Here is an 18,300-nt window from a genome sequence, read left to right on the forward strand (position 1 = left end):
TATGATAGTACTACATGAAAAATTTACATCATTACTAACTTCCTATCTACAATTTTCATCCAGATCAGTCTGTTACTTGTCAAGACTCCAATATTATCAGATCTTATATTTCTGTTGTCTAAGGCACTTTGTACCGTATCAATCAACCTATATCATGGTCTTCCTCTGGGTCGTTTTCCTGTCAACCTGGCAGAGAATACTTGTTTTGACAATCTTTCCTTGCTCATTCAGCTTAAATGAACATACCACCTTAGATTAGCTCTACTAACCCATTCCTGGATGCCGACAATGTCAAGTTCTTTCCTAATATCCTCGTTTTTAATATGATATTGCCATTCATGCCATCTGTTCATGCCTCTAATCTTTCTCAGGATTCTCATATCTGTGGTCTCTAGTCTTTGGTTACTTCTGACCCAGCTCTCAGATCCATAAGTTAAAACTGGTTTGAACGCTGTCTTGTATACAGGTAATTTAGTGTTCCGACTAATTTCTCTAATTAGAAGAAACACACGTATAAACCACAGTGAAAATTATTTAATTGTAAATATTTCATCCTAAGTATCTTAGGACATGATCAGTATAGTATTTAAACAAAATTAGGAATAACATACAGTTAGGGCGCATGATTACAATAGAATCTCATGAAAACATGCATAACGTGCTAAAGTAGTACAAAAAAACGTTAATTATTTAACACAATTTTGTATGATAATTTCCCATGCTTTAGGAATAGTAAGAACGTCGTTGCGGTTTAGGTTTGGTCTGTGTAGTAGGGCTTCAGAACTTTCTTTGTATAAACGTTCATGTTTAAATAAAGATCTATGTAAAAGTTTAGCCTTTTCCCAATGGATCCTATGGTTTGGATTTTCAATTCCATGTTGAGAGAGGCCAGATTTCTGCGGTTTAAGAAGACGAATGTGGTCTTGATGTTCCGAGATGCGTTTCTGAACAGACCTACCTGTCTGTCCAAAGTAAGATAATTTGCATGAGCATGGAATCTCATAAACACCGGGCAACATCAAGGGTGAGAATTTGTCCTTAGGAGAAGGTAATAAGTTGTAAATTTGGTTGATAGGTTCGTAAGTAGTGGCAAAATTGTATTTCTTCATAATTTTAGAAAGACGTTCTGAGATGCCTTTAACGTAAGGTATGGGAATCCTATGCACTTCTTCCTGTCTAGTTTGATGTATGCAGAAGTGACTGATGATTTTTTTGAGTTGTTTTGGGATTATATCCATTTAGGATGGCTGTATTTTTGATAACTTCTAATTCCTGGTTTAAAGATTCTTCAGAGGAGCAGAATTTGTGCGCTCTGGAAACTAGTGATTTAATAATGCCAGATTTCTGAGATGGATGATGAGCAGAAGAATTGTGAATGTAGCGACCTGAGAATGTAGGCTTGCGAAAAGAAGACGGTTCCATCGCCATGTCTGTCTTCCAAAAAAGAAATCCAAAGAAATCCAAAAAAGAGATACCCTGTGGAGATTGTTTTTCTAACGTAAAGTTGATGCGATGATGAAGGAGGTTAATTTTATCTAGAAACAGTTGTAATTCAGGTTCGGGATGATTCCAGACTGTAAATACGTCATCGACATATCTTAGCCAAATTTTTGGTTTGGGTTCAAAAGTGAATATTTTTTCCTCTAGGTGTTCTAGAAACAAATTTGCTAGGTTTGGTGATAAAGGAGATCCCATTGCTGTTCCTTCCTCTTGCTTGTAAATTTGACCTTTCCAGATGAAGTAACCTGATGCAATAACAAACTTGAACAATTCAACTATATCAGACGGAAATTTTTGAGTTAGTAACGCTATTGTTTCTTTATGGGGAATGTTTGTGAAGAGGGAGACAATGTCGAAGCTGATTAACAAATCAGTTTTTGATAGTTGAATGTCTTTAATTTTTGTGTGAAACTCAGTAGAATTTTTGATTGAAGACGCTGAGTGGCCTGTGTGAGGGCGGAGAAGGTTAGATAAGAATCTTGATAACTTGTGCGTTGGACAGCTGATACAGTCTACGACGGGTCTAAGTGGAACATTAGTTTTGTGTAGCTTAAGTAAGCCATAAATTCTAGGAGGTCTTGCATGGTATGTCTTAAGTTTTTTGATTGTTTCTTCATCTAAGGAGGAAGTTTCATTAAGTAGCTAATTTGTTTCTAGAACACCTTGAGGAAAAAATATTCACTTTTGAACCCAAACCAAAAATTTGGCTAAGATATGTCGATGACGTATTTGCAGTCTGGAATCATCCCGAACCTGAATTACAACTGTTTCTAGATAAAATTAACCTTCTTCATCATCGCATCAACTATACGTTAGAAAAACAATCTCTTTTTTGGATTTACACATCCAAAGAAAAGAAGATGGTTCCATCGCCACGTCCGTCTTTCGCAAGCCTACATTCTCAAGTCGCTACATTCACATTTCTTCTGCTCATCATCCATCTCAGAAATCTGGCATTATTAAATCGCTAGTTTCCAGAGCACACAAATTCTGCTTATTTGGAATTAACAGTTATCAAAAATACAGCCATCCTAAATGGATATAATCCCAAAACAACTCAAAAAAATCAGTCACTTCTGCATACATCAAACCAGACAGGAAGAAGTGCATAGGATTCCCATACCTTACGTTAAAGGCATCTCAGAACGTCTTTCTAAAATTATGAAGAAATACAATTTTGCCACTACTTACAAACCTATCAACCAAATTTATTACCTTCTCCTAAGGACAAATTTCGAACACATTCGTCTTCTTAAACCGCAGAAATCTGGCATCTCTCTCAACACTGAATTGAAAATTCAAACCATAGGATCCATTGGGAAAAGGCTAAACTTTTACATAGATCTTTATTTAAACATGAACGTTTATACAAAGAAAGTTCTGAAGCCCTACTACACAGACCAAACCTAAACCACAACGACGTTCTTACTATTACTAAAGCATGGGAAATTATCATACAAAATTGTGTTAAATAATTAACTTTTTTTTTTTGTACTACTTTAGCATGTTATGCACGTTTTCATGAGATTCTATTGTAATCATGTGACCTAACTATATGTTATTCCTAATTTTGTTTAAATACTGTACTGATGATGTCCTAAGATACTCAGGATGAAATATTTACAATTAAATAATTTTCACTGTGGTTTATACGTGTGTTTCTTCTAATTATGAACGCACCACAGGTTTCGTTATTTAAAAAAGACTAATTTCTCTCTTATTCCATATGAATTTATTCACTTGACTTCCTACTATAAGAGCTTTATCGATTCTATTGTCTATTTCCATATTTAATTCACCATCTTCACTAAAAATTGTGGCTAAGTAGCTGAAATGTTTTACTTGTTCCACAGGTTCTCTGTTCACAATGCAGTTGACATTTTCAATGATTCTGCCTATTTTCATTGTCTTCGTCTTTTTATTGCTGACCTTCATACCATATCTATTAGAACAGTTATTCAATTTAGTCAAGAAATCTTGCAGACTTATAGCAGATTTATTGATAAGTATCACATCGTCCGCATAAAGCAAAAAGCTGACATTAACATCTCCAATTTTGATATCATGTTTAATACCACTTTCCTTCATAACATGATCCATATAGATAATGAATAACAGAAGGAATAATGTACATCCTTTCTCACACCAGATTTAACATTAAACCATCTTCCTGTATTTCCTTCAATTCTAACTGCTGACTTGCAACTCAAATAAAGACTAAATTTGCTTGATATATTGCCCCATTGACACCATATAACTGTAGCATATTGCATAGCTTCTCTCTTGGCACCTTATAATATGCCTTTTCCAGATCTACAAAACTCAAATAGAGATCTTTGTTCTATTCCCATGATTTCTCCACTATTTGTCGTAAAGTGAAGATCTGATCCTCACAGCCTCTATTTGGCCTGAATCCAGCTTGTTCTTCACCAAGCTTTTCTTCAATTCTTCTCAACCGTTTCTCAAGTATATTTGCATATATCTTACCAGGAACAGTAGGGAAATACCTTTGTAATTCTCACATTCAGTTTTATTTCCCTTTTTATATATATGGATACTATGAGAGCTCTACTTCAATCATGGAATTGGTCTCTCTGTCCAGTCCTTCTGAACAAAGCAGTGCAGCCACTGCAAGACTTTTATAACACCATACTTCAGCAGTTCAGGTCGAATATCATCAACTCCTGCTGCCTTTCCACATTTTAAGCCTTTGATGGTTTTTTTCTAAAACCATCAAAGGCTTAAAATTACCACTGCTATCACTGCTTGTTTCATTTAGCAGTTTTTCAAAGTAATTACTCCATATTTCAAGAATATCTTTTTCTTCCATTTTCATGTCACCTTTATCATCTCAAACTCCTTTTACAGCACTCTTTTCTCCATTCCTAAGCTTTTTCAACAACCTCCAGAATATTTTGCCACCTTCTTGATATTTATTTTCTATGATCCTGCCAAACTCCTCCCATGACTATTGTTTAGCTAGTTTTACACAGTGTTTAGCTTTTTTTATTTGTCTCTGTATTCTCTAAGAGCACAAGCTGACTTATTTACCAGGAACTTTTGATATGCTTTCTTCTTTTCCTTCACTGCCTCTTTGTCCACCATGAAGTTCTGATTTTTCTATCCTTGCAGCAACCTCACCACATGCCTCCCTAGCTGAATCAATCAGGGTTTTCTTCCAGGTTTGCCACTGAATCTCCAAGGTTTGGTTCTTGTTCTCAAACCCTTTCATTTTTTTTTCCAATAATCTTTGTGTATTTTAGTCTACAGTTCACTTCTGAGAGTTGCTCAACTTTTATTCACTTTAAAACTTTCTTACATGTCATTCTTTTCAATATGAAATTCAATTTTATCCTGCTCAAGACTAAATAGCGATCGCTTCCAATTTCAAATCCTCTGTACACTCTGGTGTCCTGCACCAGGGAGAAAACATCACTATCAACAATAACATAGTCAATGAGATCTTTCTTATTCCTTTCCTCTTCTCTCCATGTGAATTTGGGCATTTTCATGTTCAAACATGGTGTTAGTAATAACCAGTCCATGTCCTGAGCAGAAATCCAACAGGTATTTGCAATTATTATTAGCTTTGCTCTTTTCTCCAAATTTTCCCAATATATTTTTGTATGTCTGACAATCATTTCCCACTCTGCTATTTAGATCCCCAACAAAGACCAACTTTTCCTTTTTCATTGTGTCAGATGCTTTCTCTAAATCCTCAAAAAATTCCTCCACTTCTACCTTAGTAGTACCTTCTGTGGGTTCTACTAAGGTAGAAGTGGACAATGACATAAATAAGTCTCATTGTCCAGGTCCTCATTCTCATATTTGCCCACATTACTCTACTTGAGACTGATGTCCTGTCTATTCAAGAAGATTAGCCTCGTATTTTGTGTTGAATACTATGGCTACTCCTTTTCCTTGATTGTCATTGCCTGAATATAACATTTTGTATTTATTGCTCAGAAAGATCTCGCCAGTTTTCGTCTATTTTGTTTCAGTTACCTCTATTATGTCGATCTGGTACTTATCTAATTCCTCAGCTAGCTCCATTTCTTTGCCATTCAGGCTTCTTATGTTGATTGTACCGATCTTTAACTCTGGTGATTTTGAGTTGGGGTGTGTTTTCAGATTTCTTCCATAGCTGACTTTTCGCCTTGTTCGCCCTGGTTCCCTGATGAAAACACGGGGGATTTGTTTAACCAGCGATGCTCCATCAGGCATGAAATTACGTCATGTTGTACCATCATTTTTATTTTGATTTAACCAATAAGAATACAATTTGGTCGGCTAAATCCCAAATTGCCAGCCCATCCTCGTTCGTTCAGTATCCAAGTAGATACCCAACAGGGTGCACCACGAGAAGGTGAGGATTGGACATAAGGTCAGAAATCCTGGTCAGTTTTCCACATTCCTTTGAAGGCTATGTTGAGGTCTCCTCTCAGTTATAAGTTTTGACCCTTAAGCCCCTCCCCTATGTGGATACTTACCATAATAAAAAAAAAAGCAGAAAGCAGAATAGCTAATAATGGTTCCCCTCCCCCAAATAAATTATATTTGTCAATTATGGATATCCTGCAGTTATGTTTACACAGCCATTTAGAAGCGTAATTATAGAAGAGTAATTAAAGGCTGGTTTTTTTTTCTCTAAAATCATTTTAGATTAATTATATTAAAGATGGATATCCTGAGCTGTAACTAATTTGGCTTATGCACAAATCTGGCCCTGCCCATGTGGCACAGTTGGAAGAATGATGAGACTACACACTCTTTGATTGGTAAAATACCCAGGATGAAAAGAATATTTATAAGTATTTATCAATTGAAGGTGAGTTAGCCAATCTCATATGGAGATTGCAGGGTTTTCTTCCCACAATTAGTTTTTTCTATCTCACATACAGGCAAATAGGCCAGAGAAATATACTCTGTTAACAAACAAAAAATACAATTAGTGGGTAGTAGATAGCACAGTGTATAGATGGTGGACTATGCAGTAGGTAGCTAGTGTAGAATGCCTTATTCACAATGAGTGTTTGGGTTCCAAGGAAGTTTAACATCATACCGTATATTCCGGAGTACAAGTCGACCTGTCGTATAAGTCGATATTGGAATTTTTTGAGTTTATTTGAGTTTTTATAGTATACTCATCGTATAAGACGAATCAAAGAAACATTTCTTTTTCATATTGATCAGTTGACCAATAGTGAACTAAAGTGCAATGGCTCCTTTTAAAAGAATGGAATATGACGCGAGTTTTAAGTGCTAAGTGATTAAATTTGCAAAAGAAAATACGGTGTTGCTGCACGTCAGTTCGGAGTAAATGAAAAACTAGTTCGCGATTGGAGAAAAAATGAAACTTTTAATAATGAAAATGCCAAAAAATGAGTGCACATTACAGAAAGGAATTTGTAAGTGGCCTATTCTGGAAAATAATGTTGCAGATTGGGTTCAAGAAAATCTCCAAAATGGACTCATATTAACGAGAATTTGTTTATGAACAAAGAATTAACCAGTATCTAGATAAAATAAAACAAAATGAAGAAATAGAAATAGAATGGCTTAATATAAAAACGATACTAAATGCAGCAGCAAATGAAAGCTTAGGAAAGACCAAAAAATTCAATAAAAGAAAAAACTGAAGATCTGGGATGATACAATCAAAGAAATAATCAAAAAGAAAAAAGAAGCCTATCGCAAATGGTTAAGCAGTAAAAGATTAGAAGATGAAATAGAATATAAAAGAATAAGAGCCATAGCTAAAAGAGAAGTCAGAAAAAGACAGAGAATCATGGAATAAATCTGTTTCTAATTTAGAACATGATTTATATAAAATAAGACCCAATGTATATAAGATTTTGAAACACCTAAAGGCAGATACCAAAGAAAACATAAAATTAAACACTGAATTGAAATTAGAAGAATTTCTAAATTACTACACAGAACTGTGGACAGACAAATATTTTAAAAAAGACAACTGGCAAACAATTAACGAAAATGAAAAGGAAATAACTGAAGAAGAATTAGAAATCAGCCTGAAAGAAACAAGAAACGGAAAATCACCTGGAGAAGATAAGCTAGGTTCAGAACTATATAAATACGCAGGAACAAGATTCAAAGGAAGACTCTTATTATTTTCAAATAAAATTTACTCAGCTGGTATCCCCCCAATAGAATGGAAAAAAGCAATTGTGATTCCTATCTTTAAGAAAGGTAATAGAGATGACCCTAAAAACTATAGAGGTATCAGTATACTAAATTCATGTTACAAAATATACAGCAGAATCTTAAATAACAAACTAATGAAATATTCCGAAAACTTTATTCTAGAGGTACAAAATGGATTTAGAAAAGGACAATCATGTATAGACCCAGCCTTCTGCCTAAAATTAATAACAGAGAAAAGAAGAGAATATAATTTAGAAACACATATTGCATTTATTGACTTTAAAAAAGCATTTGAGAAAGTTAAAAGAAACATATTATTTAACATATTAAAAGAAAGACAAATACCAAATAATATCCTAAAAGCTGTCACAAGTATATATGAAAATAATCAAATACAAATAAGATTAAATCATGAGCTATCATATACAAGAGAGATAAACCAAGGGGTCCGACAGGGATGTCCCCTCTCAGCAACTCATGGCAAATTCATGGCAATCTTTACTATTTTTTTTTTTTAATTTCTTCTAAAAACTTCACTCAGTTCTTAGAACTTCTTTAAAATGTGTATCTGATCGATACTCTTGTAAGAATATTTTTAAGTTTTCGATAGATTCTAAAGCAAGTGTAATGTTCATAATTTTGTCTTAAAGCATTTTACTCACAGGGTTTGTTCTGTTAAATCATGCCAAGTTATAAGAGAGCAAATAAATTTGTAGTCATTTATTTCAAAGAAACTAATTGTATCTGCATTCACTTTGGCTGCATCGTTAATGATTAAATTTAGAGTATGAGCAGCACATGGCACATAAAAAGCTCGAGGATATTTGTTCAAAAGCAAATTTTGGAGCCCATATTTTTTCCCTTTCATACTTGCCCCATTGTCATACCCTTCACCTCTTATGTCTTCAATGGGAGTGTTCCATTATTGTTGCACATAAACCACTTCCTATGGAATCTGATATATCTGCAAAACCTAAAATGTTTTCCCTGATCTTGACAATTCCACGTCACAGGAAACAAAGCGAATAATAATGGTCATTCATTCTGTTTTACTTGCATCAGGTGTGCAGTCTAAAATTATGGAATAATATTTAGATTTTCGAATTGATACTAAAATTGTATCCCTGATTGCGTTACTTAAAGTTTTCAATATTTCGTTTTGACTGTCTTTACTCAAATAGTGTACTCTATCGTTTCATTGTAGGGCCCTTTCAACATGATTTTCCATTACGGGATCAAACTTCGCAAACATTTCGACTAATTTTAAAAAATTACCGTTATTCCTTTCATATAATTTATCAGATGATCTGTGAAAAGCTAAATTTTGGCTACCAAGGAATTTTATCATTTCAATCAAGCGTTCTAAAACACTCGTCTAATGTTTCTTTTCCATTTCACACATGCTTTGAGTATGGCAATCAATAGTAGTTTTGTTTTTTAAATTTTTATCAAGTTCCTTCCATTATAAAAAATTTTTCATGTGAGCTAAACTAGTCTCATGTCTATGCAAAGTTGTACTTACATTTCTCCAATCAATATAACCTTCTACAAGACTACTTGATTCAGTAAGTGCGAAAAGTTTGCAACAACAACAAAAACAGAATTTAAAGTTTCGGAATAAACAAGCCATGTTCTTGGCACGAGCCACCCGTTTTCCATTGTTCTATTATAATAATATGTGTCGCCAAATTTACGACCATATGCATCTCTGGGATATATTATATTTTTCTTTTGAACAGGCTTCATTTCAATTAAAACAACTTGAAATTTTTCATCAATATTTCACCACTCACCTGGATTTTCTAAATTTACAGAGACTAACAATGTGTTAGTTTCGTGGTCAACTACAACTAAATCTTCTCCTAACTGGTTTTCACTTAAATCACGCGTCTTGTTATCTTGTTCAATAGTTGCAATAGTACTTTCATGCAAACTGGATGATGTGCACAGTTCATCAACTCTGATTTCTGATGTGTCGAGTTACAATCTGCATCAGAATATTTTAATATTTTAACAAATTTATTAAGAGCCCCAGTTTGTTTCTTAATATCTGCTTCTTTCGCAGCATGATGCTTACGATTTTGTGCATGATAACTTTTTTTTTAAATTTTTGTTTCCATTTCTATTTTATACACACAAGAAATTATTACACAACACAACACAGAGATGAAATAATAGTCCGCACTGCGCTACTGTCAGTAGCCTTCTGAGATGCGTACCATATGACTGGTTTACCTAGCAACAAATGTTTTGTACAAAAATTCGTTTCTGTGCATGTTCACCATTTCACTTTAGACAGACTGCAATAGACAACATTCTGCATGCAAGCGTCTGCTCTCGCTGCAAAATTGCAAACAGCCGGCTGATCAGAGAGGCGGCAATATACAAATTTTTATTTGGTGTATCTGGCCTTATTTATTTTAATATTGATCATTCTAAGAATTTTTTTGTTTTTATGATAAAAATATTGTTTGTTAAAAATGAACTTATGCACCGCGCCCCGCCGGTGGCGCCTCCCCCCCCCCTTCATAGCAGTGCTCGCATGCACATTTCTGCCAGCTCTGCATATAGGTAATGAATAACAGAGGGGATAATGTACATCCTTGTCTGACACCTGTACTTCCTTCAACTCCAACCTCACATAAAGACTAAGCATTATATCAAGTATTGGCTTGATATAATGCCCCATTAACACCATACAACTGTAGTGTTTTAAATAGCTTCCCTCTTGGCACCTTGTCATATGCCTTTTTCAGATCTACAAAACTTAAATATAGATCTTGGTTGTATTCCCATGATTTCTCAACTATTTGTTATAATCTGAAAACCTGATCCCGACAGCCTCTATTTGGCCTGAATCCAGCTCATTTTTCATCTCTAATTCCTTTCACAGCATTCTTTCCTCTATTTCTGAGCTTCAACAACCTCCAGAATATCTTGCCACCTTCTTGACATTTATTTTATAGGTTCTTACCAAAGTCTTCCATGACTTTTGTTTAGATAGTTTTACAGTGTTCAGCTTTCTTACATTTGTCTCTGTATTCTCTAAGAGCACAAGCTGACTTATTTGCCAGGAACTTTTGATATGTTTTCTTCTTTTCCTTCACTGCCTCTTTTATTTCCTGTGTCCACCATGGAGTTCTGATTTTTCTATCCTTGCAGACAACCTCACGACATGCCTCTCTGGCTGAATCAATGTTTTTTTCAGAGCTTGCCATTGAATCTCTAAGGTTTGATTCCTCTTCTCAAACGCTTTCATTTTTTCTTGAATAATGTTTTATATTTCAGTCTACAGTTCACATCTGAGAGCTGCTCTCAACTTTTATTCGCTTTAACTTTCTTACACTTCTTTTCAATATGAAATTCAATTTTATCCAGCTCAAGACTAAATAGTAATCACTTTCAATTTAAAATCCTCTGTACACTCTAGTGTCCTGCACCAGAGGGAAAACATCAACAATAACATAGTCAATGAGACTTCTTATTCCTTGCATCTTCTCTCTCCATGTGAATTTGTGCACATTTTTATGTTGGAAAATAGTGTTAGTAATAACCAGTCCATGTTCTGAGCAGAAATCCAACAAATAATTGCCATTATTATTAGCTTTGCTCTTTTCTCCAAATTTTCTCAAAACATTTTTGTATGTCTGACAATAATCATTTCCTCTCTGCTATTTAGATCCCCAACAAGGACCAACTTTTCATTTTTCAGTGTGTCAGTTGCTTTCTCTAAATCCTCAAAATATTTCTCCACTTCTACCTTAGTAGAACCTTCTGTGGGACCATAGGCAGAAATAAGTCTCATTGTCCAGTTCCCCATTCTGATATTTGCCCACATCACTCTACTTGAGACTGCCTGCCATTCAAGAGTAGCCTCGTATTTAGTGTTGAATATGGCTACTCCTTTTCCTTGATTATCATTGCCTGAATATAACAGTTTGTATTTATTGCTCAGAAAAATATGACCAGTTTTTGCTTTTTCTTTGCCAATCAGGCTTCTTGTGTTGATAGTACTGATCTTGAACTCTGAAATATTGAGTTGGGCTGTGTTTTCGGGTTTGTTCCAGTAGCTGACTTTTCACTGTTTGCCCTGGTTCCCTGGCAAAAACAATGGGGGCCTTATTTAATCGGGAGACACCCCAACCAGCATGAAATTCTGTCATATTGTACCATCATTTAATATTGTGTTTAAGCCAATAAGAATACAATTTGGTCACCTAAATCCCAAATTGCCAGCCCATCCTCGTTCATTTAATATCCAGGTAGATTTTTGAAGGTCTCCTCTCAGTTATACAGTTTTGACCCTTAAGCACCCTAGCTGCTCTTAATAATTCCAAGGATACTATCAGCTCCAGGAGCTTTTATTTTGGCAATTATTCCATTGTCCATATCAGTTACCATTCTGAACAACATGAATTTACAACTGCTGAAAGAACACATAAGAGGACAATTGAGATGGAGCCTATGTTCAGACTGTAAAAACTTGATATAGCTTAAAAAACACTTCCAAAGCACATTACATCAATTTTTTAAACAGGTCAAGTCCCATGAGAACTAAATATCCTTGTTTGTTTCTATGTATATTTTGCAAAATATTATAATGTAGTTAACCCTGTGGGAAGTGAATGTATTTAGAATTTTAATGTCAAAAACAAATGCAATGCTTTCCCAGGGGGATCTTTGCATATGTATGTAGTTATGTGTAAGAGTGCAGGAAAAGTTGCTTACTGCGCTAACACCTTTAAAGATAGTATCTAAAAGTGCTGCTAGGTTTAGAGAAGTTTCCGTGGCCACGAAAAGAGAAGCAAAGTATCAAAGAAGTCCGCTAGTTTTAGAGACAAGTTTCTGCACCCAGCAAAATAATACGATCAAAAGATTGCACGGGAAGAACAAAGAGTGGGTTAAACTTAAAAGAAGATGAAAGAGTCATGCAGAATTCTTTGGGTTTACTACCTTAGTGCAAGGTTCTGAGATCGGAGAATAAAAAGGAGACTGAGCAGAGCATAAGGAGCTTCCTGGTTCCAGTCGCCAGAAAGAGGAGCTTCCAGACATTGCCGAAGGAGGAAAGGCCTCCAGGCGCCAGAGAGAGGGATCCCGGTTGAGAGTTGGCAGCAGTTTCAGTTTCTTGGAAGCAGAAGTTCGAGCTATTGGAGACAGCAGTCATCGCATTTTCGGCAAGCCCAAGAAGAGGAAATAAGGCAGTGTAAATTACTTGAAGCAACTTCACTCGGAAGATATTCTTTTTTCGCCACGGGAGAACAACCTTTTGCCGGTCGCAGTCCACAGCCTGCTATTTTCCCGATGAGATATTACTGAAGCCAGACATTCCTGAGGAAGCTCAAGATCCGAGATGAAAGAAATGTCATAAGACTGTAGTGAAAGAGTTTTGACTGAATGTGCAATGCAGAGTTTTTTTGCGAGTTTAAACTTTTTTGTATATTCCCTCTTATAAAAGGTTATAGAAAGACTTTTAAGAAATTGTTCAATAGTAGTAAGAAGTGTCATTAAGAGAATCAATTGGAATGTTGGAAGTTGATATAAAATATGTAAAGATAACTTAACAGAGTTAGTTAACCTCTTTGCAAGTAAACTAGAAGTTTAATACGTTGAATTTGTAAGGAGAGTAAATAAGATTGTAAGTTAAAGAAATTAATTAGTGTTAAAGTAAATAGGTTATAATTTATGCTAAAGATTTTATAAATGGATAGAGAAAGCAATCTCCCTTTTGTTTAATTCATGTATAATTTGTAAATAAATGTGTTTTAATTATTTGTTAAAAGAGTGCTGCCTGATCTTTTATTTTACAACTGCACTGTTCTTAAATAAATCGGAATTAGACTGAGCGGGAAATAATTTAAGGCAATAAAAACGCAGTTCAGTTACTTAGAAACCACGACTGTTAAAGTAAACATTGATAAAAGAAACTTTGCTCGTGAGAGAGAGGGAAATCTACCGGAAGTTTTATTTAGTTTTATGCCAATTAAATGATATATTGGTGGTGCAGTCTGACAAAAAAATTTTCAGTATTCATAGGCATTCTACTAATAAATACGGAAGGTGGATAATCACTGTATCAGTAAAGTAAATTAGAAAAGGTTATGAGAGAGAAAGCGCACACAACTAATTAGAATAACGGTATTTAAAGTATAGAGTAAAGACATTTTAAATAATAGCAATAAACAGCATATGTTTACAAGACATCAAGAGTCAGAAATGACTGGATGGCACATAACAGCAGCAATATATTACCGTATCTATTAATTTTTAAGCATTTTTATTTAAAGTATATTCTTCATATACTTTGATATTAGTATTAATTTTCCAATTCTTGGATTTAAATCTGTTAAAATAGATTAATAAATTGTGTTTCAATTTCTTCCTTGTTTCTGTAATTAGTGCAATTTTAAGCCTTTCTGTATTTCACATTGTATCTAATTCTGCTTCTTTATACATTACTCCTGCTAACATTCTGGGACCGCAATATTCATTATTCTGTTTTGCTTCCATTTTTGTTTTTATCATATTTGTTCCAGGGTCATTCTCCAGTGTCTGAATATTCCTCTTTTGTGGCAAAGAAATAATGTAAAATTTCCTATGTTCAGGTTACTATAGTATGGCAATGAATAGTTCAGTGAAAAATACCTATTTCGTAACTTGAAATTTGGCCATTTTTTCCACCTTTTTTTTTAAAAAATAGATTTAATAGTATCAAAAATTTCATAAAACTGGATGTTGCAAACTAATCAGCTGATTTCACATGAATTCTTAAGAGAAAAACTATTTCAAATCAGTCACTTACCCATAAGATCCACTATAATAGAATTTCCTAGTAATAACGAAAAGCCCAGAAGTACCCAAGAAAGATAAGGTGCCTGAAAATTTAACAAGCCAAAAAAATTCATCCGTACATATGGATTTCTTTTGCTCCAAATGTATACAAGCATGATTGTGAAAGCCTGACCTAAGAACAGCAAATTAACAAACAAAGCAATGATCTAATTTACATTAAGGAATTATGAGACTTATCTATATTTTAATATAAAACTATATTTATTAATTTTCTTCCCACACATTTTTATACATCAAAAAGCCAATGGTTCTTCCTTAATCTACAAAAAAAATCTGCTATTTCATATTCCACCAAATGACAATACTGGTACTGCTAATAATGCATAAACATGCAAGTTAAGTTACTAGTGAAATCTTAAATAATATATACATATATAATAATGATGGGTATTGTTAAGATGAATATAGTCATTTACTCTTTACCTACAGTTACCCTTTCATTTATGGACTGAGACGTCAGTAATGAATTGTGAGATTGTTCAAAAACTTGTTTTTAACAACCAAATTTTGGGAACATAATAGAAAAATAGCTAATCAGATGTTTTTAATGCATATCACTGTTTATGGCAGTAGTTCTTAACCTTTTCGAAGTCACGGAACACTTTTGATTATAAGAAAAATTTGGGGAACACTAAAAGCATTATGGCCATAAACTAGCAAGAAAAATATACATGGACTTGCTTTTTATAAAAATGGAACTAATTTTAAAGTGATACTTGAGCTTGTCGGCTTTTGAATATTTCAGCAGTATCAGGTCTAATATGTGATATAGCTACCCTCATCTCTTCGTCTATATTAGTTTTCATGCTGGTTAATATTGAGAAACCGAGCTCTCACAAACATGATGTTGAAAACTGTAAAAAAATTTTCAGTGCCCTTGTGGAGAGAGCTTGGTATTCGACTTGGACAAAAATCCAAAATTCCTCAAGAGTTATTTCAGAGAATTTTATTTTTAGAGTATGATCCTTTGACAAGGTAACAAATTGTTGTTCTTCTTGTAACAAAAATTCACAACTCAATGTATTAACTGTGCCAAATGGATTTCGTATTTAGTCATAATTGTGTGTATTTAAGGAAGGACAGTAACTTGAAATCTTTTCTTCCAATATTGTTAATTGTTCTGTTATAATGGAGATAATTCCCTTGACATTTTTATTCAGAGTAGCCAATTACATTCAGAACTGTGTTGTCATGTGACATCTTTCACCGGCAGAACACTTGTAACCAGTTAAGAACTCCTGGTTTATGGTATTGCTTGGAATACTTGAATCTCTCCATATGACAGTGACGACATCTGTTTTTTTTTTTAATGAAAACTATGTTTTTTCATTTAAAAATAGAATTCATATAGAATGACTTAATCCAGTATTGTTCAGATAGAGAATACTAATAGCAGTTTCCATTTTCAGGCTGAAAATACTGCCCAGAAGGAAATGAAAGTGGCATTAAATTTTTTTCCAACTTTGCATCATGTGAAGATTGAAATTAATTTTAGTGCAGAAAAATGGGAAAAAAATTCCTTTTAGGCAATTACTGCCACTAATCTTTTTTTTCACAAAACCAAAGTTATGAAAAGGAGCCTCCTAAGCTAGTATTTCAGGCCCTCCCTTCTGTAAACAGCCATCTTCCTAGACAAAGGAAATAAAATGGTAGATGACAATCGGCAAACCACCAAGTCTTGTTTATTAGACTTGAAGTGACTTTTACCATATTTGATTTACAAATTAAGTCTTCCAATCTTCCAAAGCTCCCCCCCCCCTCAAGCTTTCAACATGTAGTGCAGGTGATACTCCTCAAGAGCATGCCAAACATACTCTGGAAATCCAGACTGTGAGCTGGCCACAGGACAGCATACTGGACTGAACCAGATGGTAATGCACTTAAGACTTTTAAATGAGCTGGTACATAATTTCATTGTCAATTCATTCTTGAATGGAAGCTACATACACAATGGAGATTGAATTTCTGATTAAGCAATGTGTTTAAGATGTCTATGATGTCTCCTCCCACAGTAAATGTCCCTTGCACCTTTTGGTTTCACCTTTGAAATACCAACATGATAGTAAACTAAAGAAATATAGCATCACTGCAATTAAAAAAAGACAAACCTCCCTCAAAATAACTTTTTAACACAAAAAAATTTTACAAAACATTATTGCATTCACTTCAACGCTGGTGGTATAAACAGCAACCTAAATGATGTGCATTTAGGTTGCTTGCAGATATCGAAACCTGACTTTGATTTTGAATGAACTCTAAATCAACAACTATAGCCCATAACAACAGTCCAAACAACACCCTGCATGATTGCTTACACCACAAGAGTGATGCTTATGCTTTTGTGCGATCCTATACTTCTTGCCAGAGGAAGTCTAATCTTGAATTTCACCTTTTTGATCTTAAGATTTTCTTGTCTCATTATGTATCACTCACTTGTCTCTACCATTACTTTAGTTCTGATAATCATTCTAAGCTCTGACTTCTTATCCTTGAAGTCTGATTTCCTATAATCAGGATGTCCATGACTTCAAATGGCTCCTTTTTTTTTCCAACTTCCATTGATCACTGAAAGAGAAGCTGAAGTATTCGATGTATGCAGTGACCTAAAAGTTGTTCATCTCCTAACCATAATTTCTGACAATCCTCTCTTCACTTAAGATCTTTAGATCTTTGCTTAATCAATTCTCATTGAAGGTACACTGTTAAGATGAGTTCTTCTGTTGGAAATTGGGATCACAAGTTCATTGAAGTTTCATCTCTGATGGAACAGACATGAAACTTGTGTCCTATGACACTACACAATGCCAAGTGGGAAGATCTGCAAGATTTTTGTGCCTCCTTCCATGGTCAGATTACTGTTTCCATTCTCTAGATAAGTACTGTGATCTTGTTACAGAAATTATCTGTATCAGAGTGGGGATTTCATTCCCCACTTTCATTTCAGTCTATCAAAATCCCTTCCATATCCAAGCCAAGGTTTTCCACAAAAAAAAAAAGTGTTCTGGCAGTTCAAGAAAAGAAAGTAGCATACTAAGCAGCTTGAGATGAAAATTCATCTTTAATCGTTCTCCAACTTACTAGCTATCCAAATATACAGTGAAACTCCACATGTTGGAAAAACATCGTCCTTTATCAACAAAATTGAGGATATTATTTTTGTTCTGTCAGATATCCTAGTGGATTTGGACTTAACCAGTGTTTTTTTTTACCAATGTTACTAGAGAAGACATGATGCAGCTGACAGAACTTTTCTCACTAGAAACAGAGCCTTGAAATAGGAGAAATTGCCATATTTAGCAAATATGAACATGAAATGCTTTGAAAAGATGGCCATCGAAAAATTCCACACAAAGCCAAACTATGATTAAAGTATGTTTATAACATTTTCCTTGTTTGTCCAGGTTTCAAATAAACACTTAATGGAAAAAGCAACTTCCTGAATAGGTTACACCAAAAAATGTTTCATAGGGGAAGTTGAAGAAAATAGGACACTTCCTTTTCTGGATGTACTAATCTCAGTTACTGATCAAAATAGACTATCTTTCATAGTATACATAAAAAAATTCAACAATATCAGGACAATAACAAAACTACACAAAAATTGGATTACTTCAGAATGGTACATTTAAAAAATAGCTATAATCTTAATACTATCAAACAATGCTTTACAAAGACCATCAAATGTTTTATACAAAGAAACATATACTACAAATGTGAGTTTTCTTTACCTTACATAAAAAAAATGACAGAATTTGTATTGGAAGAGATGCTGATAATGTGTGTGTA

At 34.3% G+C, this 18,300-nt stretch overlaps 2 protein-coding genes across 2 annotated transcripts in view; one reads left to right on the plus strand and one right to left on the minus strand.

The window, feature by feature from the left end:
• Positions 1-18,300, plus strand: part of LOC150104464 (serine/threonine-protein kinase Tao-like) — a 713,758-nt gene that overhangs the window by 546,322 nt on the left and 149,136 nt on the right. The window lies entirely within an intron of this gene.
• The window catches only part of Der-2 (Derlin 2), a 106,224-nt gene that overhangs the window by 19,462 nt on the left and 68,462 nt on the right, over positions 1-18,300 (minus strand). Inside the window, exon 4 of the mRNA XM_090395162.1 lies at positions 14,465-14,660. Within this exon, the coding sequence (XP_090251288.1) occupies positions 14,465-14,660 (196 nt within the window). The remainder of the gene's footprint in view (positions 1-14,464; positions 14,661-18,300) is intronic.

The sequence above is a fragment of the Typopeltis vanoorti genome, chromosome 7 (genome assembly GCF_054136105.1).
Source record: "Typopeltis vanoorti isolate ZY-2024b chromosome 7, IOZ_Tvanoo_1.0, whole genome shotgun sequence".
NCBI classification, from domain to species: domain Eukaryota; kingdom Metazoa; phylum Arthropoda; class Arachnida; order Uropygi; family Thelyphonidae; genus Typopeltis; species Typopeltis vanoorti.